General features: G+C 51.3%; 1 protein-coding gene across 6 annotated transcripts in view; it reads right to left on the reverse strand.

Moving 5' to 3' along the window:
* The window catches only part of ubr4 (ubiquitin protein ligase E3 component n-recognin 4), a 48,173-nt gene that overhangs the window by 20,213 nt on the left and 3,977 nt on the right, over positions 1-23,983 (reverse strand). The window contains exons 5-66 of one of the 6 annotated variants that reach the window (XM_066690938.1): positions 23,036-23,175; positions 22,717-22,819; positions 22,267-22,408; positions 22,046-22,170; positions 21,701-21,825; positions 21,342-21,401; positions 20,848-21,038; positions 20,458-20,557; positions 20,193-20,330; positions 19,712-19,829; positions 19,217-19,404; positions 18,968-19,124; positions 18,605-18,690; positions 18,305-18,474; positions 17,911-18,193; positions 17,441-17,573; positions 17,044-17,123; positions 16,681-16,809; positions 16,366-16,548; positions 16,072-16,194; positions 15,541-15,889; positions 15,282-15,379; positions 15,027-15,184; positions 14,707-14,919; positions 14,254-14,358; positions 14,025-14,125; positions 13,421-13,808; positions 13,089-13,152; positions 12,699-12,890; positions 12,502-12,572; positions 12,254-12,401; positions 11,783-12,016; positions 11,004-11,174; positions 10,484-10,666; positions 9,937-10,095; positions 9,569-9,721; positions 9,186-9,413; positions 8,945-9,102; positions 8,632-8,803; positions 8,072-8,273; positions 7,746-7,909; positions 7,437-7,653; positions 7,111-7,327; positions 6,402-6,434; positions 5,939-6,002; positions 5,661-5,795; positions 4,895-5,069; positions 4,620-4,760; positions 4,376-4,497; positions 4,094-4,205; positions 3,850-3,980; positions 3,341-3,518; positions 3,080-3,184; positions 2,713-2,850; positions 2,396-2,564; positions 2,162-2,258; positions 1,744-1,851; positions 1,447-1,560; positions 1,150-1,359; positions 791-940; positions 438-665; positions 96-174 (exon numbers count right to left, since the gene is read on the reverse strand). In XM_066690938.1, coding sequence (XP_066547035.1) covers positions 96-174; positions 438-665; positions 791-940; positions 1,150-1,359; positions 1,447-1,560; positions 1,744-1,851; positions 2,162-2,258; positions 2,396-2,564; positions 2,713-2,850; positions 3,080-3,184; positions 3,341-3,518; positions 3,850-3,980; positions 4,094-4,205; positions 4,376-4,497; positions 4,620-4,760; positions 4,895-5,069; positions 5,661-5,795; positions 5,939-6,002; positions 6,402-6,434; positions 7,111-7,327; positions 7,437-7,653; positions 7,746-7,909; positions 8,072-8,273; positions 8,632-8,803; positions 8,945-9,102; positions 9,186-9,413; positions 9,569-9,721; positions 9,937-10,095; positions 10,484-10,666; positions 11,004-11,174; positions 11,783-12,016; positions 12,254-12,401; positions 12,502-12,572; positions 12,699-12,890; positions 13,089-13,152; positions 13,421-13,808; positions 14,025-14,125; positions 14,254-14,358; positions 14,707-14,919; positions 15,027-15,184; positions 15,282-15,379; positions 15,541-15,889; positions 16,072-16,194; positions 16,366-16,548; positions 16,681-16,809; positions 17,044-17,123; positions 17,441-17,573; positions 17,911-18,193; positions 18,305-18,474; positions 18,605-18,690; positions 18,968-19,124; positions 19,217-19,404; positions 19,712-19,829; positions 20,193-20,330; positions 20,458-20,557; positions 20,848-21,038; positions 21,342-21,401; positions 21,701-21,825; positions 22,046-22,170; positions 22,267-22,408; positions 22,717-22,819; positions 23,036-23,175 — 9,408 coding nt within the window. Of the gene's footprint in view, positions 1-95; positions 175-437; positions 666-790; positions 941-1,149; positions 1,360-1,446; positions 1,561-1,743; positions 1,852-2,161; positions 2,259-2,395; positions 2,565-2,712; positions 2,851-3,079; positions 3,185-3,340; positions 3,519-3,849; positions 3,981-4,093; positions 4,206-4,375; positions 4,498-4,619; positions 4,761-4,894; positions 5,070-5,660; positions 5,796-5,938; positions 6,003-6,401; positions 6,435-7,110; positions 7,328-7,436; positions 7,654-7,745; positions 7,910-8,071; positions 8,274-8,631; positions 8,804-8,944; positions 9,103-9,185; positions 9,414-9,568; positions 9,722-9,936; positions 10,096-10,483; positions 10,667-11,003; positions 11,175-11,782; positions 12,017-12,253; positions 12,402-12,501; positions 12,573-12,698; positions 12,891-13,088; positions 13,153-13,420; positions 13,809-14,024; positions 14,126-14,253; positions 14,359-14,706; positions 14,920-15,026; positions 15,185-15,281; positions 15,380-15,540; positions 15,890-16,071; positions 16,195-16,365; positions 16,549-16,680; positions 16,810-17,043; positions 17,124-17,434; positions 17,574-17,910; positions 18,194-18,304; positions 18,475-18,604; positions 18,691-18,967; positions 19,125-19,216; positions 19,405-19,711; positions 19,830-20,192; positions 20,331-20,457; positions 20,558-20,847; positions 21,039-21,341; positions 21,402-21,700; positions 21,826-22,045; positions 22,171-22,266; positions 22,409-22,716; positions 22,820-23,035; positions 23,176-23,983 lie in introns of all 6 variants that reach the window. The other 5 variants (XM_066690937.1, XM_066690939.1, XM_066690936.1 and 2 more) reach the window with 5 other exon arrangements.

Genomic DNA, 23,983 nt, shown 5'->3' on the forward strand with positions numbered 1-23,983 from the left:
TTTGCCCATATACATCAACTTTCCAAGGATTATATTTGCAGGAATATCGGTGGATACTCAAAATGGACAGATGAAAACATCTCTGGATTACTCACAGTCATCCTTCATGCAGAATTTCTGCCAGTTTATCGTTCTCTGGGTGGCAATCTCAGCGCAGGCTTTCAAATGCTCCATCTGCAGAGAAACAAGGCAGCACAGATGATGTCAGGGTGATGATTTGAGCACTTTATTACACAGGCAGTCTGTAGCATTGCATCCAGAGAGAGAGAGACATCCTGGAATACAGTACAATTAAGACCTTCCCCCCCTGTGTAGTTAGACTGGATCATAAAGCGTGATAGTGGGCGATTCGGAGGGGGGTATAACGTGTGAGAACTCTTGCATGTTTCCAGAAGGCCCAGTCCGAGCCCTGGGGCTGCAGTAGCGGGGGGGCTCACCAGGCTGATGAGCGTGTCGTACTGCAGGGCTGAGCCGGACGTGGCCGTGACCACCCCGGCGCGCAGGAAGATGCCCTGCTCCTCCAGCAGCTTCTTGATGCCGCGCACGTGGGAGTCCAGCGTGTGGAGGTCGCGCAGCTGCCGGTACTTCTCCTTGGAGCCGCAGATGAACAGCAGCAGCTTGCGCACTTGCCGGCGGACAAAGGGCGTCTGCTGGATCATCAGGTACTGGGAGAGGGAGACGCACACAGATGTCAACATGGCCAGAACACATTTAAAAAAGACCATATGGAGAACAGCAGGTTATTCTGGATGTGTGGCCTGCACACTCAGAGCAGGGAGTCCAGGCTCACCTCCGACAGGAAGTAGAACCAGGAGTGGTCGAAGACGGGCGGAGGGATGCGGGGGTTGGTGTCTGCAATCTTCTTAATCTGGTAGGGCAGCCGGAGCACCATCTCGGTGAGGAGCTGGGAGTAGGCCTCGAACACGTCCGCAGCGTGGCCCTAGACGAGAGCGGGGGAGGAGGAGTCTTAATAGGTGGGAACGGCGCATACAGTCCCACCGAGATGCACATTTTGGGGAACGCCATGTAAACACACGTTAGAATGTTACAGTTACGATTTATACACTGAACAAGCAAATCTGCAGGAAACGAGGTCTGGGCTGTGAAGCATGGTACGGCTCAGGGCACGAGGGGTCTGTCGGGCCTAACCTTGACATACTGGCGCAGGAAAAAGGGGCTCATGTCCGGGGGCGAGGACGAGGTGTGCGGCTTGAGCAGCTGGCTGGCGGCCGCGGGCTCCTCCTCTCCCTGCTGCGTCTTCCAGAACTCCAGCAGGGACTTCAGGACGTGGAGGCAGTAATCGATGGAGCCCAGACTGAGCAGGGCAGTGGCCGTGGCATTGGAGATGAGCGACGAGGACTGTGGGGAAGCAAAGGGGAGAGACGTGCATAAATAACGCAACTCAAAACGCTACTCCGTCCAGAAAGGGGCGGAGCGGTCACGTACCTCCGAGGACGACTTGGAGCCCGACTTGGTCCGGGACATGAACACACTGAGGAGCCGCATGATGACCAGGTGGACTTCGTTCACCGCACTGCGCTCATTCTTCTTGGAAACATCCTGAAACAGACGGACCCGGCACACAGTTACAGTTTAACACGCCCGGAAAGGAAAATTTCCCAAGATCTCCTTTTAAAGACCAGAAGTAACAAATCGAACTCAAAACAAATTTTCCTTCAGTGAGGAAAACCAAAAAGGTCACGCATGACAAAACTCGTGCCACAGCTGCTCGGGGGGTCTTACCTTCTTCTGCATGTTGAGCTCGGCGATGAGCTGCGACAGGAGGTCGTCCAGAGCCCCCTTGTCCTTCTCATCCTCCCCATCCAGGTCCGCCGTCAGCATCAGGATCACCTGTGAAGGGAAAGTATGCCGGCTGACGTGGGAGCGCGGCTACAGCGTAGACTCTCCACCATCCGTCGCCCTCACAGCGCTGCCACGGTCTGGAGTGAAGCCAGCCAGCCGTTGCAAATCCAAACGCTCTTCTCAAAGTCCTGTTTGTCCGACTCATTAACCGAGCTGCTTTCTATGTTTTGTTTTCTACACAAATTATGCCAAATGTGTCTGGTTCAATTACCCCCCGGAAACGAGCAGAATACTGATATCAGTCTTTCAGATTCACAGCCAATACAGACCGGTACCCAGGCTCTTTCTCCTTTCTTACCTGCATGTAGGGGATGGCACGGACCCCCCCGACATTGTGCAGCTGAGGCAGGTGCTGGAGGAGGCGCTCGAGCAGCATGAGGCGGACCATGTGCAGCCTGCGGGCAACGAGGGAAGGGTTGTAAGGATAGGGACACTAGTAAGAGCAGGACTAAGGTCTCTGGAGAAAGCGGCCGAGAGAGACTCGTTCACTTCAGGTTCCCAAGCTTGCCCGGCGTCTGTGTGGAGAGCTCACCTGTTGCTCGTGTTGATGTCTCCTTCGGTCTCCGCCTCGCCCTCCGAGCCCTCGCCCTCCTGCTGGGCGGTGGTGGTGCTGATGGCGCCGGTGCTGGAGCTCACGCTGCCCGGGCCAGCAGGGTGTCCCTCGGCCGTGGTGTCGCCATACGCGCTGCTGCGGCCCGACACTGCGTGACAAAAACACAGTCAGGACCGACCGCACGGCTCAAAAACAAAACCACTTTAATGAGAACGCGCCAGGGCCTTGCACTCGCACTGGTGTCCTGTCACACAATTGTGGAATCAAAACCCATTTCAGAATTGGGCCCGTCTTACCGCTGTGCTCCCCGGCCACCGAGTCGATGGCGCTGCCGCCGCTCTCGGAGCCCACGCTGCCCCCGTGCTCGGCCGGCGAGGTGCGCAGGGTGGAGCCGTCAGTGGCTGCCGTGCTGCCCTCGTCGTCGGAGGCTGGAGCTGAAAGCATTACCAGAGCTGTTACAGGAAAACACAGCAGCCTTCTGCAAGGACCGGGCCGAGAGCTCCATAGAGAACCAGAGATCGCCACTAGCCACAGAGCTCGACAGGATGGTCCAATTAGACCATGAGGCCCACAAGTCAGGCCCAAGGATGCACAAGGCCAGATACCGAGGTTTATCGAGCACTATCATTCACCATTCGGACAGTGATGTGCCCGAGCCGTTACCTGATGCGGTCGTGTCCGAGAGGGTCCCAGCGTCCAGCGAGGAAGAGCTGGGGGCCTGGCCGGACAGTCCAAGGCTCTGGAGTCCCAGGGCACTGCTGCTGCTGCCTGCAATAAGACACCAGACACTGTTAGTGTCCACCGCCACCACCATCACCCTCCACAATGCTCCGAACAATGACCATATGAATGCTCTCATGTTGCCAGACCTCAGTGGAGTCCAGAATAAAAGTCGGCCTCTCTGTATCTGGAGGGGGACGTTACCTTGCTGGTCCTGCTGCAGGCTGAGGGCGATGGCCAGCTCCACCATGGTCTCGTCATCCGCGTCGGGAGGGATGTCCAGCATGGGGGGGAAGCCCTCTGCCCCGGCCAGCAACGCCTCCAGGGGCGAGGGGTTGCCATTGTTCACGTTCTCGGCCGACTCCAACACCATCGACTCCGACTGCGACAGAAGACGAGACAGGGATTACATAACACCCGCCGGTCCCGGTGCGCGCCGGCGCAGACGCGCTGCAGAGATCACCCGAGGGTGACAGGATGGAGAAGAGAAGGCCAAAGGATGGACAGACAGCAGAGAATCTGGTGGGCTTTCCGATGGACCAGGCAAGGGTCTGCACCTCCAGTAAAATACATATTCTAGGTATACAGAAGTGAGCAGACAGCACTGAGCGTTTATCTGCAGACACTCATAGCATGCATGTGGGGAACGTTCTGCTCCTCACACCGAGCTCTCCACAGAACGGGAGAGAAGTCATCCGTTCGGACGAACTCACCACCATCTCAAAGTCCCCGTGATCCACTTCGCTCTGCTCCTGGCTCTCCTGCCGCCCACCCTCTCCTCCAGCCATCCCCGACGGCTGCATCTTGTCATCCGCGTCGTCGTCATCGTCGTCGTCTTTATCTCCTGTGAGGATTGACAAGATCGTGCGCTGAGGACCAGGTGAGATGTCCTTGCCTCGCAGCAGAGAGGAGGACAAGGTCTTAAAAGGATTACACCGGCTGAGACCGTGTCCTTACCCATGGGCGTGTTGGAGCGAGGCGGAGACGGCAGGGTCACGTGTCTGCGTTTGTTGCGGGGCCTCAGCACACGGATCAGGGCCTGCTTGCACGCGAAGCTCACAGAAGTGTCCTACAGACACGGGCAGAGAGTCACAAACGAACCACTCTATGGTACCTCCACAAAACAAAGCTCAGAACTCAGAACTACTAGAGCAGACGACAACCAGCAAAGTGGAGATGAACTGACCAACTTTAAGTACTACAGCAATCTTGGGTAAGTGGACATTTCTTTTAACTCACAGGGCAGAGCAACATCTGCATGTAGATTTTCGAGGCCACATTGATGCAGTCCAGCTCACACGTGCAGTAGCCATGAATGATATCTACCAGCGCGTTCACCGTGGCCTCGATGTGGGTCAGACCTGCAACAAAACCACAAGGAGAGAAAGCTCAGACACGCAGTCGGCTGAGATCAATATTGCACGCCGAGGGACGTCACATCCAAGGCGTAACCACACCAGGGGAGATGAGGAGGTCCGTTTACCTGGCAGACAGGCGGGAGCCAGGAAGGCATTCTTGGGTTTCAGAGCGTGGAGCTTCCAGAAGTTATTGACCAGCTGCAGGATGAAGTTACAGCCTTCGCTCTCCAGGGCTTTGAGGCCCTCCTTGCCCTCTTCTGCAGATTCTGAACCGGGAGAGAGCGAGGTTGTTTCAGAACAGATCTCAGCCTTTCAGTAGCACATGAACTGAACTAAACTAGTTGCTGGAGCCTACCCTGTATTGTAGAGTCCAGGGGAGAGGGGAGGGGAAGTGCCGTACCTGAGTCTGAGTACGGCAGCTTGGACTCGGTGAAGTGGACCAGGTTGTTGGGCCGCATGATGGCGATGGAGCGGGTGGTGATCACCAGTCTCTGGAACACCTCCGGGTCCAGGTCCTTCCCGTCCTTACTGCAGCTGTTCAGACACTGCACTGCATTGCTCAGCAAGGACTGGTCCTGCACGGGCAACAGACAACCACGTCAACCGGGCTTTTCAACGGACAGAGCGAGGTTCTGTAGGACCGCTCGTCAAAAAACATTCACTGAACACCTGAGTTTTGGGAGAGACCTCTGTGGGAAACAATCAGACAATGTAGCAGAAGGAGCAGAGAGAGCGGAGAACAGACCAGGAAGAGATCCATATCCGTCTGCAGTTTGAGGTCTTACACTTTGCTATGGGATCTGTAAACAATGCTGCTGTCCTCTTCCCAGGTTTCTGCAGATACTGTGATGTACCAGCAAATCACAGCACCACCTTTGTTTGTTTGACAGGACTGACAGATCTAGAGACATTGACAAGTTTACGCCCGTTTCTCTTCTAGTGATAAAACACCCAAAACATGGTTGTGTCTCTTATAAACCTGTCGCTGTAGGCAGTTTCTACGGTATTGTGAAACAGCAGGACTTTTTAATAACATGATAAAGGGGCAAATTCAGGACGCAGATGGTGATGATAGTGTAAGAGCATGGGCCCCTAAGCACAAATGATGAAAAAACGACCTATCTTTATTGAATAGAACCAAGTATCCCGTCACTGGTCGGTGGTACCTTGTGGTTGTGGTAAGCCGAACGGCTGCTGTGGAGGCTAGCGAGCAAGTCTTTGGTTTGCTGTTGTACCCCGGCTGGGGTGGGCATGGAGAGCAGCAACGTGGCGAGCTCCAGGGCTGCGGCCTTGTTCTTCTCCTGAGTGTCAGGGCACAGGAAAGAGAATAAAAACAAGATCGATTCAGAACTTTATCTACAGGAGTCACCCATTTAGTGTTCGACAAATATGCCACGGTTTAATACTTATTATTGGTATTATTTTAAACGTTTCCTCTACTTGCCTTTTCGGTTGTGGATCCCACGGCAAAGCAACTCTCGAGAGCTTCGAGGGAGCTCACGACCAGTCTGTGGAAGAGAGGAGCAATCAGACAAGAGGCCGCGATATGCGCAGCTTAATTCACTATAACTAACGATCAAGAAATGTAATATGGCAAAAGAACAGAAATAACTATTTTAATAAACAAATCAGGCTTTTCTCACAAATTTAAACTAAGAATCAAACCTAGAAAGTATATAAATCACATCTCCAGCATATATTTACAAGGAATGCCAGAGCTATATATTAAGAACAAACAAAACCAAGAAAAAAAAGGCTACAAGTTATTTTTTTTTCCTCTCTCTCGCAGGGTTATTAAAAAACAATTTCCAACAAAGTTAGGCTGCTGCTCTGTATTGCCCTAGATTCCTCACACCAACACACACACACACACCATGCAAACAAGCTGAGAAAGGGGAGTTACTAACCGGTCCAAGGTCGATAAGGACTCAGTATCACAACTTTTTTTTGTGGGGTGGTGTGAGGGATGGGGGGCAAGGGAGGGAGGAAGGAAGGGAGGGAGGGTGGAGGGGGCAAAGAAAAAGAAAGATGTGTGAGGACACAGAAAGAAACAATTATAAATGGTTTAATGTAACACAGAAGAGATGTGAGCATGCAGCACAGAATGAGAGGCGGCAGCCGTGCAACTGAGATCACACCACACACGCGGATGGGGGGCGGGGCCGCTCGGACACGGGGCCCGCACCGCCGGCTCCCAGAGGTTTACCACGGCTGCGGTCAAGTGGCGACCAGCTCTGAGCGGCCGAAAGAGCACTGTGAAAATCCTACAAGTGTGACAGATTGAGTTTGGGGGCAGAAAACCAACCAACCAAGAGGTAAACCCACAATGATAAACCCAAGTCCTTTAAATTAAGTTTATTTGAATTTGTTTATTTCAATTTTAAACACAGAAACGTGTAACCAAACGGATACCTGTATTTCTAAATGTATTTATTGTATTAACACAAAAATCATACTAATAGGTCTTTTAACCTTAAACATTCCTAGCACCGGCACCGGAAGGACCTTATCCGGTTCGGTCGGCAGGGCAGGGTGTAAGCACCGAGAGGCTTTGTGAGCACTCTGAGAAAGTGTGTCTGAACCACGATATACTCCCTCTCCTCCCCGTCAGCCTACCTTTCCAACACCGTGCCGCTGGCGGAGACGGGCGCCACGACGTCACTCTCTCCGGTGCCATTGCCCGCGTTGAGGTTGGGGCTGCAGACGTTGTTGACCGAGGCCGAGGGGAAGTCCTCCGGCGGCTCGTCGGGCCAGCCGAACTGCTCCTTAGTCTTCCCGTAGATTTTGATGGAATCCAGCATGGTGACCCCGGCTGGGTCCACCGAGGCCCCGACTGATAAGAGAGAGAGAGAGTCGGGTGGGTTCATGACCAGACCGTGCTTGTGGCCGAAGTAAATCACTGGGTGGGTGGGGGGGTTGTGGGACGGAGGCGCGGCTCTTACTGAAGATGGAGAGCTTCTTGTCGGCCTGCAGGGCCTCCTCGCGGGTGAAGGGGAAGTCGAACCAGCGGGAGCGGGTCAAGTTGACCTGCATGGTGCGCCCGAAGATCTCCAGGTAGGAGGGCGCCCGTTCGATGGCCTGTGTGCCCACCTGCACCCGCATGCCAGTCATCACCATGGAGCTGTTGTTGTTCACCACCTCCACCGTGAACCCCCCGGGCTGGGCAAAGACGAGAAGCACACGCGGTCAGGGAGGCTTGCACTGTGATGTTGTTCTGTAACGCACTCTGCTCTGGTGGGAATTCAACCTACCTTGGTGTTGGCGACGTACATCCCAGTCGAGTTGAGCCGGTGCTTTATCTGCTGAGCGTTGTACACCTGCAGCAGGTCGTTGCCCCCGAACTCCACCTCTGTCAGCTGCTGGTTGTGCTCAAAGAAATCCACCGGGAAGGTGACCTGGCTGGAGGTCCGCGTGGCTGAAAACCAGGAGCTTACAATCAACACAATGCATCCATTACACAGCAGAGAGAGTTGCAGGATGTCACAAGCTCACGAGCGGCCATTATTCAGATACGATTTCTTCACAACGTATCCTACTTGGGGGGGAAACCGAATGGATGAGAAAGAGTGCTCCTTACTGGCGGCGGCGGCCTTGCGCTTGCGGACCGGCTTCATGATGCTGATGACGCTGCTGGGCTGCAGGGAGGGCTGCAGCCAATAGGAGGTGTTCTCCACGTTGGCCATGTAGATGCGGAGGCTGCCGTCCTCGCACAGCAGGATCATGGTGGTCCTCTGCTGGTCGTTACTGGCGGTGTGGCGAATGGCCACCATGTCCTGAATCTGGAAGGGTAAAAGCAAGGATGGTGGAGGTTAAAACACCAGGGGGGAATCCATCAAAGAACAACATCCTCCACATTGTTTTACAATGAACACTGCAAGGAAGGTTTCCCGGGATTGGAGGGGAAAAAGGAAAAATAAATACTAGATCTTTTCAGGTTACTTCATAAGGTTAAAGGACGGTCACTGAGTAACATGTCAACATTTTGTATTGAGAAGACCAAAACAAATGCAAACGTTATGTTTTAAACCACACACTTAATCAAGATGCCATCTTAGCAGTTATATTTGTGGCATTAGACTAGAGGCTATATTTTTTCATTGGACACAGATTGAGTATATGACAAGGAAGGAGCTCTACCTTGGCTTTTGCAGGCAGGGTCTTGATCTCTTGAATGAGGAAGGTGTCTGGCTTCACCATGATCACCAGCGGGATGCCGGTGGTCTGCTGGACGCAGCACACCAGGCCAGGGTGGTTCATCACCTCCGACCACTGGCACAGTGCTGGGGATGTCTTGCTGCCACCATTAGAGCTGAGAGAGGGAGAGAGGAGGGTTATTTTTACACCCTAGTGTGCAGATGGCACAGCTTCAGTTCAAAAAGCACTAAACTGGTTTGTTTTAGCGAGCCTTGTAGATGTCACAGTTGTACGCTCCGAGGTGTGGGTTGGGTACCTCTTGACGTTGATGGTGAATAGACGTTGCATGTCCATGGTGCTGCGGTTGACCGTGGCGGCGAAGGACTTGCCCTGGCTGTAGCTGAAGAATAACATCTGTAGCACGTGGGAGTAGTACACCGACACGCCCCCTCCCGCCACCTGCCCGTTACTGTCCTGCAATCACAACACACGGCGCCGGTCAGAAGACGTGTCCACAGACGGCGGTCGATCAGAGCGGGCAGCCCCGAGGTACTCACCTTGAGGTCCTCGTGGTTGATCTCCAGCACGTTGGTGACGTAGAAGGGACCGTGCTGGGCGCTGCTGGACTCCTCCATGACCTGCGTGTAGATGTAGCCGGCAGAAGACATGATCACGATGATGTTCTTGCCCTCCTCGTTGAACAGGAAGGTGGCGTCGCGGATCTTCGAGCTCGGCAGCAGGAAGTAGTACATAGGGCTGAGGGCGTCCACGGACAGGTCGTAGATCTGAAAGGGATCAAGCGGATACGGTTACCACCTTAGGTTCTCTTTCACAACAGACAGTTGCTTTGACTTTTCATTCCTCTTCACATCTCAAGGCAATCGTTTTGCAGCCCAAGATGGTCATGCATCAAGGTTCAAGGCGGGGGGGGTAGGTTTACCTTGACAAAATCAGCCGTGATGATGGCTAGTTCTGTCTGAGAGCCAGGCAGCCAGATGGCCTTGATGATGAAGTTACCCGTGGCCAGCTGGGGGTGAAGGACCAGGTGATCGGACACCGAGCCCGTGCTGCTGAAGGTCAGAACGTGGCAGTCCTGAGGGTGGAACAAGAATGAAAACGCATTGAGAGACGAGTGGTACGAACCTTCAAAACAAGGGCACCAACATTTCCTACAAATAAAGAATAAGTGTTAAACTGGACAGGACTTCCATTACGGTTACGGTTTCTAATCTGCAGTTATCTTAATGTTGTCTTGTGTGATTATTTGCCCTGCCTAGAGATGGCCATCATTTCATCTTTGCGGCTGACCTTGAGTCCGCACACAGCCAGGTAGTCTTCATTGCAGGGGTTGCCGGTGAGGCTGAGGACCGTGAAGGGGACCGGTGCCGAAGCCAGGCGGGTCAGGGTCAGCTTCCTCTTACTGGAGTCGGCCTGCTTCAGGAGCGCAGAGAGCTGCAGCACAGTGATCTGTTGACATGAGGATTGAAAGAGGAGAAAGTAGGCTGCAATGAAAGATCAAGCCTTAAAATACCAACAAGACATCTTAAACATGTATATAATTAGAGACACAGCCCTAATATACCACAAACCCATAACAAAGTGATGATTATGGGAAATAAGAGTTTAGTTTGATGTTACACAGGTTTTGTTGCTACATTGAACAGTAGCGAGTATTTCTGCTTTCAAACTAATACTAATCTACTATTACTACATGTAGGACACAGATTTGATAAAACTACAGTAACTCTGTGAATGCCCTAACATTCGAGAGATGGGCCTATTCTGTCCGACCGCGAAGGATATCTGTGGGATCATGATGTCCACGTTGGCCAAGGCCACACAAAGCTCCGCCCACCTTGCCCTTCTCATGGCTGACGGCGAGGTGTTGGCGGCGGCCGTGGGGCGAGGACAGCACACACATGGCCACCCGGCGCAGCACGTGGGCGCTGATCAGCTGGCGGATGGTCTGGCCCTGATCTCCGCTGTAGTTCATGCGCACGTTCTCAAAAGCCCCTTCCTGGGAGCCCAGCGTTGGCACCTGATGAGAGACAACATCATTCTGTAGAACAGGGAGTTCCCAGCACATACACACCCTGCAACAGACAGTCACACACAGGGACACAGTAACAGACAGGGAAAGACACGCAACACACCCTTTTAGAGGCTTAGTCACACAAACCCCAAAACACCGAAGTGTTTGTTTTCTTCAGAAAGATCATGCTGGCACCTGAGCCAGTCTCACTGGATGGCTTACTTTGTACCACTCGACGTTAGAGTTTCTCTGAAGCTCAGTTTAGTTGTCAAATATGCACTAGTGATTTCCAGATGTTGGAAGGCATGTTAGGCGACTGGTCATGAAAGCAGTGGAGGCCTACCATGAGCTGGTCTGTCATTTCCACGTTCTTGTCTTGGGTGTGCAGCTCGTTGAGGGCGTGCTGGGCCCGGCTACTGCTGCCAACGGCCGAGGCCTGCTGGAAGTTGATCTGGATGGCATCCATGAGGAAGATCAACATCTCTAGCACCAGAGGGGCAGTGGAGGAGCCAGACTGAGGGAAGGCACATTTTTTTAATTTAAAATTACCAGCGGAGAAGTGGAGTATGCATTCTACAAGTAGACGTATCCCTCCTCTGCTACTATAACCATTGTCATCTTGTGAGTAAACTGTTCTGTGTGGTGGCATAATGTTAATTTCAGAGTCCCTAAAAGGTGCCCAAATTATGTCCTTTTGACATAAGTGTGAGAGGAGAAATGAGTTTACTTTTCCCAAACTTAATTAACTAAAATTCCCTGAAGTGGTTAATCACTAAGTACAGAGACTTGCTATTCTTGGAAATCAACAAGTATTTTAAGTGGAGAAAAACAAATATTAAGAGAGCAACACCCTTTAAAGATTTAACCGCACGTTTCTCAGGCACATGTGAGCCGGGTTCGAGAAGTGAACCATCAGGACTTGTCAATAAAACCTGTTGCCTGTCAAGATAAGAGCGTTTCTCATTGTAAAAAAGATGCAGATAAACCTTGCTTCATTCTTTTTCCCACTACACTAAAATTTAAATAGACTAGAACAAACGTGTGCAAACTGAATTCACTGTGCGGGTTTCTGAGTGTTATGACTAACGTCTGCAGGTCCTTCATGAGCCCCGAGACACTGACCACTTGGCCGACCAGCTCCTCCCGGCAGCCCTCGATGTTCTTGCAGACGCTGCTCTTCTTCGGCTTGTCGTCATCGCCCGCCTTGCCGTCGCAGATGGTGACCTTGCCCTTGTCGGCAGGCGAGGCATTCTGGTGCCGGATGGCGCTCTCGGGCATGCGCGGCTCGCTCTGGAAGGCCGACGACTCCTTCATGGTGGAGCTCATGCCGCTGCTGGGGCTGCGCTTTACCAACGCCTGAGACGCAAGACAGACCGTGAGGACAAGGAGGTGAGAACTCACGTATAGCTCTTACAATCCTAATACATTTAATGAGTATTTAACTTTAAATTAACTGGGCTAACAGGCCACACAAACAATCATTCTTGCATCACAAAGAATTTGCACAATTATCAATTAAACCGATTTCAGTACGTTAATCAGAATAGTTTCCCAAACCCAAAGTCGGCACCATTATCGGCGGCCCGATCTCACCTGGCAGCTCCCATCCTCCTTAGCACCGCAGTCGCAGAAGAAGGAGCCGTACTTGGCATAGGAAATCTCATGATCCTTGTGGCAGACCTTGGCACACACCGTACAAACGCCCACTCCGTCCACCATCTTGCACGTGTGGCAGTGATACCTGCAGAGTCGACAGAGACGTTAGAGACGTTACACTCCATTAAACGTTGGGATTGGCCAGTAAGTGGAGGAAAAAACCCACTTTAACCCGTTTATCTTACCAGTGTTGGTTCATGAACTCCTTCTGTGTAATGGTGAAGGTGCACAGCTTGTTGCAAAGAGAGTCTTCATCCTGGGAAATACATACAGAACAGATTGTCGTACAAAGCCCTGCATTGTTAAAGCAAGATCCCAAAACACACAGATGCGTTTTTAGCAATCTGGGCCTAACACAGACAAGGACATAAGGGTCTCTCACCGAGTCCTCGGCCTGCGAGTCCTCCTCCTCCACAGCCAGCTCCTCCACCCAGTCCGAGTCCACCTCGATGGCCCGCTCCTCGCCGTCCACCAGCAGGTGAGAGGAGCCCTGGCCACTGCTCTGCCTCAGGGCGTTCATCACGTCAGCCAGGTAGGAGATGATGTGGCAGGAGCACTCCAACATGCTGGCGTGCTGCGAACGACGAGGCCCACGAGACATTTCAGCGGGGAACGGTGCTATAAACCACTTAAACAGAGTACACTGCGGCCCTGTGAAAAGCTGATTTGTGTGAGCCTCAGTGGTGGATAAATCAGTGTCAGGCCAACAATGAGAGGGAGAAGTTGATTTTGAGAGTTTACTGTGCCCGCGAAGTAACAGAAAAGCTCTCACCTTGCCCTGGGTCACATTGGCGCTCACTTTCTCCACCACGTTCTTCTGAGTCAGGTACTTTTTACTGGTGGGGGGGAGAAAAAAAAAAAAAAGCAGCTATAACATCTCCACATTCCTTTGTTTTCCATTCTAAAGGCCGCTATAGAAAGATTAAGGTATATGAAGCTTACAGCTGGCAGAATAATATTTATATAAACGTCATCAGATGCAGCCAAGGTAGCCAGAGATCAATAAGACATCAGAAAAACCTATTAAATTGATTACACTCCAATAAAATGTATCTCTAGCAACATTTCACCCATGTCCTACAAGTGCGAGGGGACTTCACTCACCATCTAGCCAGCCACTCAACTGCCGCCCGGTGGAGCTGCAGGTGTCCCGCCCCCTGCCCGGCACTGGCCAGCGTGGCCATGACCACCATGAGCTCGGGGAAGCCGGCGCCGTCCCCGCTGGCCAGCATCTCCGTGGCCATGGGGATCAGGGTGCTGAGGAGCACGGCGCACACGCCCTCGCCCACCTGGCTGTTGTCACGCACGATGTAGGTGGTGAGGAGCTGCAGCAGCTGCCGGTTCTCCTGCACGGTGTCCAGCTGGTCCGAGTCCTTGGGGGGCGAGGCGGTCATGCGGGTCAGCCAGGCCTGCAGCCGCGGCGGCTCAACGCACGCCAGCTGTGCCAGGGAGCCGCACAGGCGCAGGAGACTGGGGTTCGGGCTCTTCTCCGCTGGAAACGACAGCACAGTCAGAGAATATTGGTCACTCCTTGTTCTTGCTCACCTTTCTCTCCAAGGGTGAAGGATATTTTGACATCTCCAGCAGCACACAGATCATTCAGGCCCATATATTTTCTTAATAAAACTTATTTTCTCATTAAGTTTGCAGTTTGACCTTCAGACTCCCGCTACTACAAAAGACCAAAAACAACAACAAAAAAACGTACTCAGCTGGAATAGTTTGGTGAAGAATTTCAGGACTCTGTTGCAGAATTTGGCGGACAGGTTTTCATTGGCTGTGGCCATCATGATCTGGACCAGCTCTCCACTGTGGAAAACAAGAGAGCGGTGAGGGGACAGATGCACTGAAGGGGAACTGATTAGTGGCGACGGCAACACTCTTAGGGACCGTTTATAGGAAGCTGATGTAATGTAAATGGCTCTGAGGACTGGTACCTGTCCGAGAAGAACTCCTCCATGGCTTTGCGGGCCTGGCTGCTCTCTAGCTGCTTCTCCAGGTACTGCAGACACTCCTCCAGTACCGACTCGTCCAGGCCACTGCTACAGAGAAGACAGTCATGACAAGACTTACAACAAAGCCAACACACACCATTTCCTTAGAGCTGTGGTGCCCAAACATGGTCCTGGAGAGCGCCTATCCAGTAAGTTTTGTCAGTTACCCTAAACCACTAATATCAACAGACTGGGACCTCATGGAAGTTATTGATGAATTGAGCAACACATTTCTATATGAAGGTGAGTGATGCCACCTACTGGGGTCAGAGTGTGAGGCTCTGGTAACCAGTTGGGGCTGGAACGTTTTTACCAGTATTGTCAAGGTTAAGGTTGTGGGGGTTAAATACAATCCTATGCTTGCAAGGTTTCCAGGTTTGACCGGCGGTGACTCACTTATTGGGGTCGGAGTGGCTGGCGATGATGTTGTAGCAGCCAGTGATGAGCTTGTCGTAGACGCGGGCCAGGAACTCGTCGGACTCGGCCGGGCCCAGGATCCTCTCCAGGGAGTTGCTGCTGATCTCGGCCACGCTCTCCATGCTGCTCTCGAGGAGCAGGGGCAGCAGGGTGCGGATCACCTGGGGCGGGTTCAGCTCATCGGGGCACCAGCTGTGGAGGGACGACCAGCAGTGTGAGAGTCAGCTAGAGGATAGCTCATGGGGACACACATTTTAAATCCAAAAAATGTAAATCCTGATCCGATGCCTCACACTTACACTATGAGGTCCCCGGTGAGGCGCACCAGGGACAGCAGGATGTGCTTCAGGGAGGAGGCCAGGGGCAGGCTCTGGCTGCTCAGCGTGCCAAGGTGGGCGGCCTGGATGGCACTGATGTAGCTCTCCGAGGGGATCGTGTCGTTCGCAAAGGCGTTCCGCTGAGAAGACACGAAGAAACAAAAATAATCTCATGAGACAGACTTCTCTGACTTGAATTGTATAAAGGCTACCGGTTAAATATGCGGGTCAGCGTACCCAAGAGCCGATGTTAGGGAACTCGTTGGTGTGGATGTTGTTCCAGGTGTCACACAGCGTCTGCACGCCCGAGGGGAGGTTCTGCATCACCGTCTGGCCTGAAGAGAGAAAAAACACTTTGTAATTTCCCATTTGAAATAAGATTCGTTTTCTAGAAGTATGTAGAACAGAAACATCTTTTACAGTGTTTCATAAAGTAAATGCATAGTTTGGGTCTCTGTTCGATCTGTGCGGGAGCCCAAGGAGTGGACACACTCACCGAGCACGTTGGCTTTGCAACGCGTTGAGCCGATGGACAGCACGGCGGCATAGCCCTGCAGCTTCTCCTCCGAGGGCTTGCTGTCGCCCTCCTCCGGGAGGCTCATGAGCAGGTAGGAGCGGGTGAAGGCGGTGTAGGCGTCAATGAGCTGCAGGGTGTCAGCCAGCAGGTTGCTGGTGATCTCGGAGGACTTGTGGGGGTCGGTCTCGGCCGCCACTTTAGTGAAGTGCTCGTCCAGGGACACCTGCACCTTGGAGATGACTGCGTCCAGGGTGTAGATGGTCTGCAGGTTTGGCACGTGGTGCAGAGGCAGAATGACGTTGGGATCGATGTAGCAGAAAGAGGAAATCTGAAGAGGAACACAGAGGAAATTAGAAATTATGAAGTCAGTATCTGTTACTGCTGAAATGAAACAACTGAATTTCCATCAAACAGTTATTGCTTTAAAAACAGTTGGGTTGACATTTCTGAGTTTCAGACAGAAAACTGTACTCCCAACAGCTCTGAATGTAAGGCTCCAGGCCAGCCCACCTGTCGTGCGATGTACTCCTCGGCCAGCTCCACGTCGTACTTCACCGCGCTGCACTTGGCGGAGGCCACCTCGATCAGAGAGGCAGCCTGATCCGCTTTCATGCCCTGCTTCACCAGATGCTCCTGCAATCACAGACAGAGGAAATGTAACTGACCACCCTGAGATGCGATGGGAAAGATCCCATTAAGCTCCAGTAGAACCATGCTGCAGTGAACTCTGGGTCTTTGCTCTCCTCCAGAAATGATTTCTCACTCGCTTCCCCCCAGCGGCAGGCTGTTGGTCTGTGAGCTCACCTTGATCCAGTTGACGTAGGTGTTGACCCGCAGCCTGGAGGACCAGCGCAGGGTGTGCAGAATGTCGCTCTCCCGGGGGGCGCTGCTGCCCATCTTCAGCTGGTCGACGTAGGCCTTCGAGGGCGGCAGGATGCCAAGGATGCGCCACAGGATGAGGAAGTAATACTGGAGGGAGCAGGCCTCCTTCAATAAAACCACAAAGAAAACATGAGTAAAAGCCTGGATTTACAGAAGCATTTAAAATATGTATCATTGATGTCAAATGCCAATCGATATAACCGTTATACTCCACGGCCGAAGGTGTCGGGGTCTTACCAGTGGTGTGGTGGGCTTGTTCTCCTGTCTGCGGGCCGTGTCGAACTGGGAGCCGGCAGACAGCAGAGAGATCAGGTAGGAGTACAGCTCGTCATACTTCACTGCGCCATTAAACAGGACCTGGAAGACCTGCAGAGAGAAACAGTGTTGAAAGACTAACTTTGATTTGAACAGGATCAATATTGGGAGCTAAATTATTAATTATAATATCTCATAACCACCACCCATAAAATTCTCATTTTAAATTATAGAACCCCCTTATTTAGTCTGTCTCCGAAATGCATCTTGTATCTTGTCTCGCTGTCTCATGTTTGCAGCAGGTGTTCTGAAATCGGTGATTTAGGCAGAGACTGGTGGGTTTACCTTGCTATCCAAGTGGCTTCGGTCATCCTCCGACGCCTCCGGTGACAGGACACAGTAGAATTTGGGCTGGGGAGCCGAGTCTGCAGACGAGAGTCAAATTAGCGATCCCCAGTAAACACTTGCTTTAGTTTATGAGGCTGAACACGCACAGAAATATCATGCGCTACGTCAAGCATTAGACAGACAGCAATACAAATCGCAGCGATTGTGGATCACTGTAAAATGTGACGATGTCTTCCTTGCCAAAGTAATTTTTCGCGGCCCTTCATGTCAAGTCAAGAAACATAATTGAAATAAACGACACTTTCAGAGGCTGATTCTACGGCACGGGATTACATATCAAACTGGGTCGGTGAAGAACAAAGATGGAAGTGTAAAGGGTGTGACTTACTCCTACCTGAAGAGCAGTGCTTAGTCCAGTTCTCCTCCACCTCCTTGAACCCGTAGTACAGAGGTAGTGTGCTGCGGCGGCCGCCTTCCTGGCCAGAGCCGCCCCCCGCCACCGGAGGAGTCAGCAGGTTGTACTGCACCTGGAAACACAAACATGTTGACGTCTTCAGCCTACTTAACCTACATACACTAAAGTGCATTTAAGAGTCTCAAATCAATGCGATGGATGAGTGAAGGGGAGAGAACGCACTCTGACCCCTGCCGTTAGATGTTCTTAACCAACATAATGAACCTGCTGAGAAGTTGTCAAGCAACTGAACATCACCGGATCTCCGGCACCTGTTCAAAAGGCATACCCACGATAGAGAGAATAACCAATCACAGATCACCTTCCAAAACCACTAAGTCTGGTCTGTCAGCTCAGTACAACGCAAACAAAACAATCTCGACTGCCGTGCGACTCGGCGGGAAGCTCACCTGCTCGAAGAGGTACATGGGCACTTTGGAGTACTGGTGCAGCAGATAGTCGAACACCAGCAGTATGCGGGCGAGTGTCAGGGGCACGGACTGCAGCTGCGCGTCCACGTGAGCAGCCGCCTCAGAGATGGCCTGGGTGCACATGGTGAGCACGCAGCGCCGGCCCTTCTCTGAGAAGTTGTGGAAGATGAGCAGCAGCAGCTGCAGGTGCTCCACGTTGAGGTCCTCGGCATCGCTGGGCACGGCCCCCTGCAAGGTGTGCTGCTTCAGGGTCCCCACGAACCTGCAACACAAGGGACTTGTTCAGACAGGGACTTGACCTGCGTAGGTGCCCTATTGACTGGACACCCGCTCTGATGGCTACCCCCAAGAGAACACAGACCACCCCGCTTACCTCTCCCAGACCTTCATGCACTCGGGCACGTCGGGGTCCCCCAGAGCGCTGGCTTTGTGCTGCCAAATGAGCAGCAGCCGGGAGAGCACGGAGAGAGACTGGGGGTGGATGTACAGAGGCCAGGGCCCCTCGGAGAAGGGAGCTACACCCAGCTGCTGCAGAAGGGTGTTCTGACAACAAGACAGATGCATTCGAAGTCAGGATGGGTTCTTTAAGAAGCATTTGATCTCATTAAATTTACAGCATCAAATGGGGCATTATTTAGGCTGCCACTAAAATACTCATGATCCGGTTTCCCACCTGTAATGCTGGCGAAGGAAGATCAGACGTGACCAGGGAGTGGTTGAAGTGATACAGAGCGGACGCAAATTCTTCATCGGATGACCCTGCGAACACAGATGCAGAGGGTGATGTACAGAAAGAACGGTCCCTCGATGTCAATCACAGGGGCGTCCCGAGGACACGTTATATTTCACAATCTGAAAAGCTGGCCATGGCACTCGTAAAGGAGCAGTTCCAAGAAACCGAGGGAAACTTCAACCTTAATGCTGGGACGTGTCCGAGAAGTCAGAGATCTTGGATTAAAATCCTGCCGTGTTTATTGCTGAACTAAAAAAGCACAACCTGTAATATATCCTGCGGTGCTCCCTGCGTCAGACTCACCCTTGGCATCCTTGTCCACATCCTTGATGATGCTGGCCAGCGTGGCCATGTGCTGCTCGGTCAGAGACACGCTCAGGTAGTTGCGAATGAAATTGTTCCTGGATTTCAGCATCGAAGTGGTGATGAAGTTCAGAATGCTGGAGGCCAGACTCAGAAACTGAAAGAGACAATAATAAATCGTCAAAATAATAAATCATAGCAGTATGACATGCATTTACACAATCCCTTATACGGTGCGTGGACCCTCACCAGCTCCGGGTCCTTGCGGCTGGCCAGGATGTTGCCGTTCTCTCCCGCCGCCTGCTTGCTGGGGCTCTTGAGCCGGGGAGAGGTCTCCAGAGGGGGCGGGGGAGGCGGCGGCGGGGGAGCCACCTTCTCTTTGCTGGGGGAGATGGTCTCCTCGAACCACAGGCCCAAGATCGGCTCACTGTCATCATCTGCAACACACAGGACAACCTTAGGGCCTGGCAGAAGATGGCACAGCGAACACAAACTGAAGTTCCTTTAGATGCATTTTAAGAGCAAATCAGTGGACTGTGCTCAGTGGTAAACACACTGCTGATCAGGAATATAATACAGGAACCCTTTAAAAAACACAATACATACATGTGGAGCAGCGGAGAAATGCATGAATGCTTAAGATGCCTTTTAAGTGTGAGATACCGCTTGATCTGCTGTGATCTCATTAGTGGATTAAAACAAGCGTCCCTTCATTGACTCCATAGGAAGACTTGCGCGGCGTACCTTGGCTGCTGTCTTCCTCTGTGCTGCTGAAATCGTCCTCGTAGTAGGTGTTGGAGTCGGTGGAGGCGCTGGCGTCGCTGCTCACAGAGCCCTTTCTCTGGCGCTGCAGGACACAGGCCTTTGGGGGGGAGGGGAAAACAACACTGCTTTTTAAATCCCCGAGAGCCAGCTCTGGCAGCCCACCAATAATGAAGACTGCAGAAATGCAGGGAGGAGCATTATCCGGTGACGAGAGGCAATGTAGCCAGTCTCGAACGCTACAGAGCCTTCCCGTACTAAAATACACAGCCTGTACAACTGCAGCAAAACAGCCAGCACACAAACGTGCGAGTGTAGATGAAGTGCGTGGGGGGAGACGGACTGATATTCACACCCTGAGGGCTGATTTGAGAACCTGTTTATTGTGATATGGAAAGACTCTATATACACTTCAATTTGACTAACAACAACAAAAAGCATCTAGTGAAAAACATTCGGTTACCTTCCTGTAGGAGGTGGACAGTAGTGTGAAGAGGAGGTTGGTGAGGGGCACCGAGTCGATAAGTCTCTGCACCCTCTGGATGGACGTGCTCTGGGCCATGATGCTGAGCTCTGCTGGGGGACCGTCACTCGCCCAGCCCTGCAGAGAGAGGAAAAAAAAATAAAAAAATCACACACCGCCAATCCATTGCCCAGAATTCTCAGGGAAAAGGAATCGGCACCAGCAAAAACGAAAAAACAAAAACCCAAATCTGCGGGGAACTCACCCTGTGCAACGCCTCCACTTGCAAATCCTGGAACAGCGATGTGAGTAGCTTGATCGCGTGGTTGGCCAGCACTACAGAGAGGACTCCGAAACCCTGATGTCTGTAATGGAGAATGCCAGAGCCATTAGATAAGCAAAGAACCAACACATTCACACATTAATGACCACATACTCCCACCCGGACATAGCAAGAGCAAAATTAGAAAACATTACTCAGGTTAACATTTAAAATTAAGCAGCTGTCTGTTGACTGAGGTGGCTTTAACAAACTTGTGCAGAAAAAAAACTTCACTACATATCAATATACAAATCGGCTGTGTTTGCGTTCAACCGCTTTTCTCCCAACAAGATCTTGACAAGCAGGGCGGGGGATGCTGGTTTCTGTCCTCACCCTTTCCCCGGTCCCAGTTTGGGCGACCCCGCTCCATCCTTGGTGCGTGCTGCGATGTCCCGAACACGCAGGGCGGCCAGCGGGTCTTTCTCTTTACCCTTGTCAGCCAGGGCGGTGGGGCTGAGATTCAGGATCAAGTAGAGGCTGTTCAACAGGCACCAGGCCCCCAGCAGCTGGAAGTTTTGATAATGCTGTGGACACCAAAGAGCCGTGGTTACATCAAACAGTGCCCTAATTGATCGAAAACTTTTCTATTGAATGCAAACCATTAAAGATTCACATATGTTCATGATTACCACCACACTGAAATGGTATCTATAAAGGCTGATTCCTCTCCTCTCAGATCACAAGGTCAAAACTCCGGTGTAGCTAATCCGTACACATTTTTATTCTGTATCATTTACCAAGAAAGAAAAAAAAAAAAAAAATTATAATATATATATATATACATATATATACACACATACATACACACACACACCACCAACACTCACCTCGCCACCGGCACGGCGAGAACTACTGATAGCCTGTCCAATCATGTCATAGATCTCCAGCTGTCCATAAAACAAACAAAAAAAACATTTCACTCTCACACTTCAAACATAATTAAAAGGCAACAGTCCCTCCCAAACAAGTGGAACAGATTAAATCAATACAAAAACAGCATATCTAAAAAGATGGATAACATACACTGAAGACCACGCTGATTTCCAGTATTTGGAGGTATCTACACAGATGTTCCACAATAAATCAGAAAAAAACAAAATGCTATTATTACAGTATTCAAATTAGGGTCAATCCTACATGGGTCACCACAACGCCCAGGACCACTTCAGCATGTGGGGGTACTCACACATTTCTGTACAATGGTAGCAGCGTCATTCTCATAGTCCTCCTCCTTGGAGCCTGTGGAGGCGGTGCGCAGCTGCGGGCCGCTGCCCACGTGCAGAATAGCCATGCATGTTGCCACACTGACCCCTGCAGAGAGAGAGAAAGAGAGAGAGAGAGAGAGAGAGATCAACAGTTCTCCAATGCACAGCACTCAACATCTGAGCCAGAGCTTCACTATAGTCACAATGACCTGGCCAGGGCTGATCCACTCCCTTCATAGACCGACATACATCCTTTGAACTTTCACGTGCATTCGGTCGATGTCTACGGACCCGATGCTTTAGAAGAATATGTCACCAAAACCAACCTGCGTAGAGACAGCTGAGTGCAAGAACGGTCACATCTAAGAGTCTTCCAGGAGTCAGCGGCTCCAGCACGGGCAGGGAGAGCGTGTCCAGGGCCATGGTCACGTCAATCACCAGAGAGTGGAACCTACACACGCAAGAGCAAGAGCCGTGAGGAACGCCTGACAGAAGTAAACTCACTGGAATCGGATTTTCAAAAACGTGCCAGCGGCCGGGTACCCACCCATTGCGCACAGCTGTGGCGTCGGCCACGGTGGCTGGCATGATGAAGAAGGAGTTGGCAGAGACTGCGTCCTGGAACCGGTTGATGTAGCGCAGGAAGTACGGCAGGTTGAGGCACACGCGCAGCAGCTTCTCTGAGCCTCCTTCAGAGAGCAATACACCTCCGTTACGAACACAGCAATGGACTAAACAGAGTGCCTGGCCTAACTCAGACAAGGAGGCTGACACAGGAGAAAACTACGCCAGCTGAGAAGTGGACTTATTTTTTGTGGACCATAGTTTTTGGGTGAAAACGTATTTGTCTTTCAATCTCACCTGAAACTCAGCTCATTTCCAGGAATGAAAGGCCTCAAATGTTTTTTTTAAATGCCAGGACCCTACAGACACCCCTTGTTAAAAGGTCAGTCTCTATAAATAGCCCAATTAACACCCATACGACGAGCAACCTTACCCAGCTCTTGCAAACTGGACACATTCTGCGAAACGAAGGCGTTCTTCATTTTGGCCTGGGTGGCCTGGTCTGCCGTGGTCTGGTCATCACTCTCGCTCTCCGTCTGCACAAATATATTGGGCAATGACATTGAGAACTGTGATTTTATGGATAACAATAAAATAATGGTAGTTTAAAAATACACAAACCAACAGCTAACAACCGAAATGAAAAACTGAATTAGTTCAACAAACAATCTATTAAACACGTAGGAAAGGTAACATGATTGAGAGGGCACTGTAAAAATGCCCTGAAGGATCAGTCCCCAGGGCGAACGGACCTGCGCGTGAGACGAGGGGCAGGCCAGCACGGTCACGTCGGGGTTGAAAACACACGTCAGCTGATTGAAGAAGTTCATCTGCACTTCCTTCTGCCTCAGCTCAGGGTTGACCGGAGACGGCACCTCCTTCTGATCCTCCACTGAAACAGAGCGCATGAAAGACACTTTTCACTCTGCGCACTTCGCAGACCGGGAGACAGAAGTGACCGATTCCTTCTGACAGACACAGCAGAACAAAGCGTCCTTTCTGCACGCCTGGGAGACAGTGGCCATTAAAGAGGTCAGTCTCCTCCAGCCAAGGCAGTCTAGACAGCTGTGTAGTTGCTAGCAAACAAACATTAGCAAAGTGGTGAAGGGAATACTGTCCTGGTAGGCGTGATCATTCGTTAGGAAACGGCAAAAGAAAAATAACCAAATCAATGCCATGCGGCTCTGAATCTCAAAAGCTGGAAGACTGAGATTCATTGCAAGTATAAGAAACTTTTGTGACATATGAAGTAAACATCCATGGATAATAATGACCTACTTACACAAAACAGACAAGGAATAGGTTTACACAGGCACATGATATGCATGACAAATCTTAACTTCTTCGGTCATAATGAAAACCAAAGTTTAAGTACTCTTGTAGAACTGGCATAACTTCATAGAACATATGCATCTCATGAAAATCATTCATATCTTCAGCCTTTCTTGATGCTGAACTCCTGGTTGATGACTTCCCAAAAGACTTTTCAGTTTATGGCTATCTTCATCCATCTTAAATGACTTTGTCTGCTAGTGACTGGTCCAGCCTTGTTTAAACAAGCCAGCAAGCTGACGCACTGTATATTCATCGGCTGGAATTTTCCTCGCCAAAACCAAGCTTGTGCTCCGTCACCCTGTATCGTGCATGCAAGAGTAGGATTTCAATCCGGGTAAATAAAAGAAGCATACCAACCATTGGTA

Source organism: Amia ocellicauda, chromosome 18 (genome assembly GCF_036373705.1).
Source record: "Amia ocellicauda isolate fAmiCal2 chromosome 18, fAmiCal2.hap1, whole genome shotgun sequence".
Classification (NCBI taxonomy): Eukaryota; Metazoa; Chordata; class Actinopteri; order Amiiformes; family Amiidae; genus Amia; species Amia ocellicauda.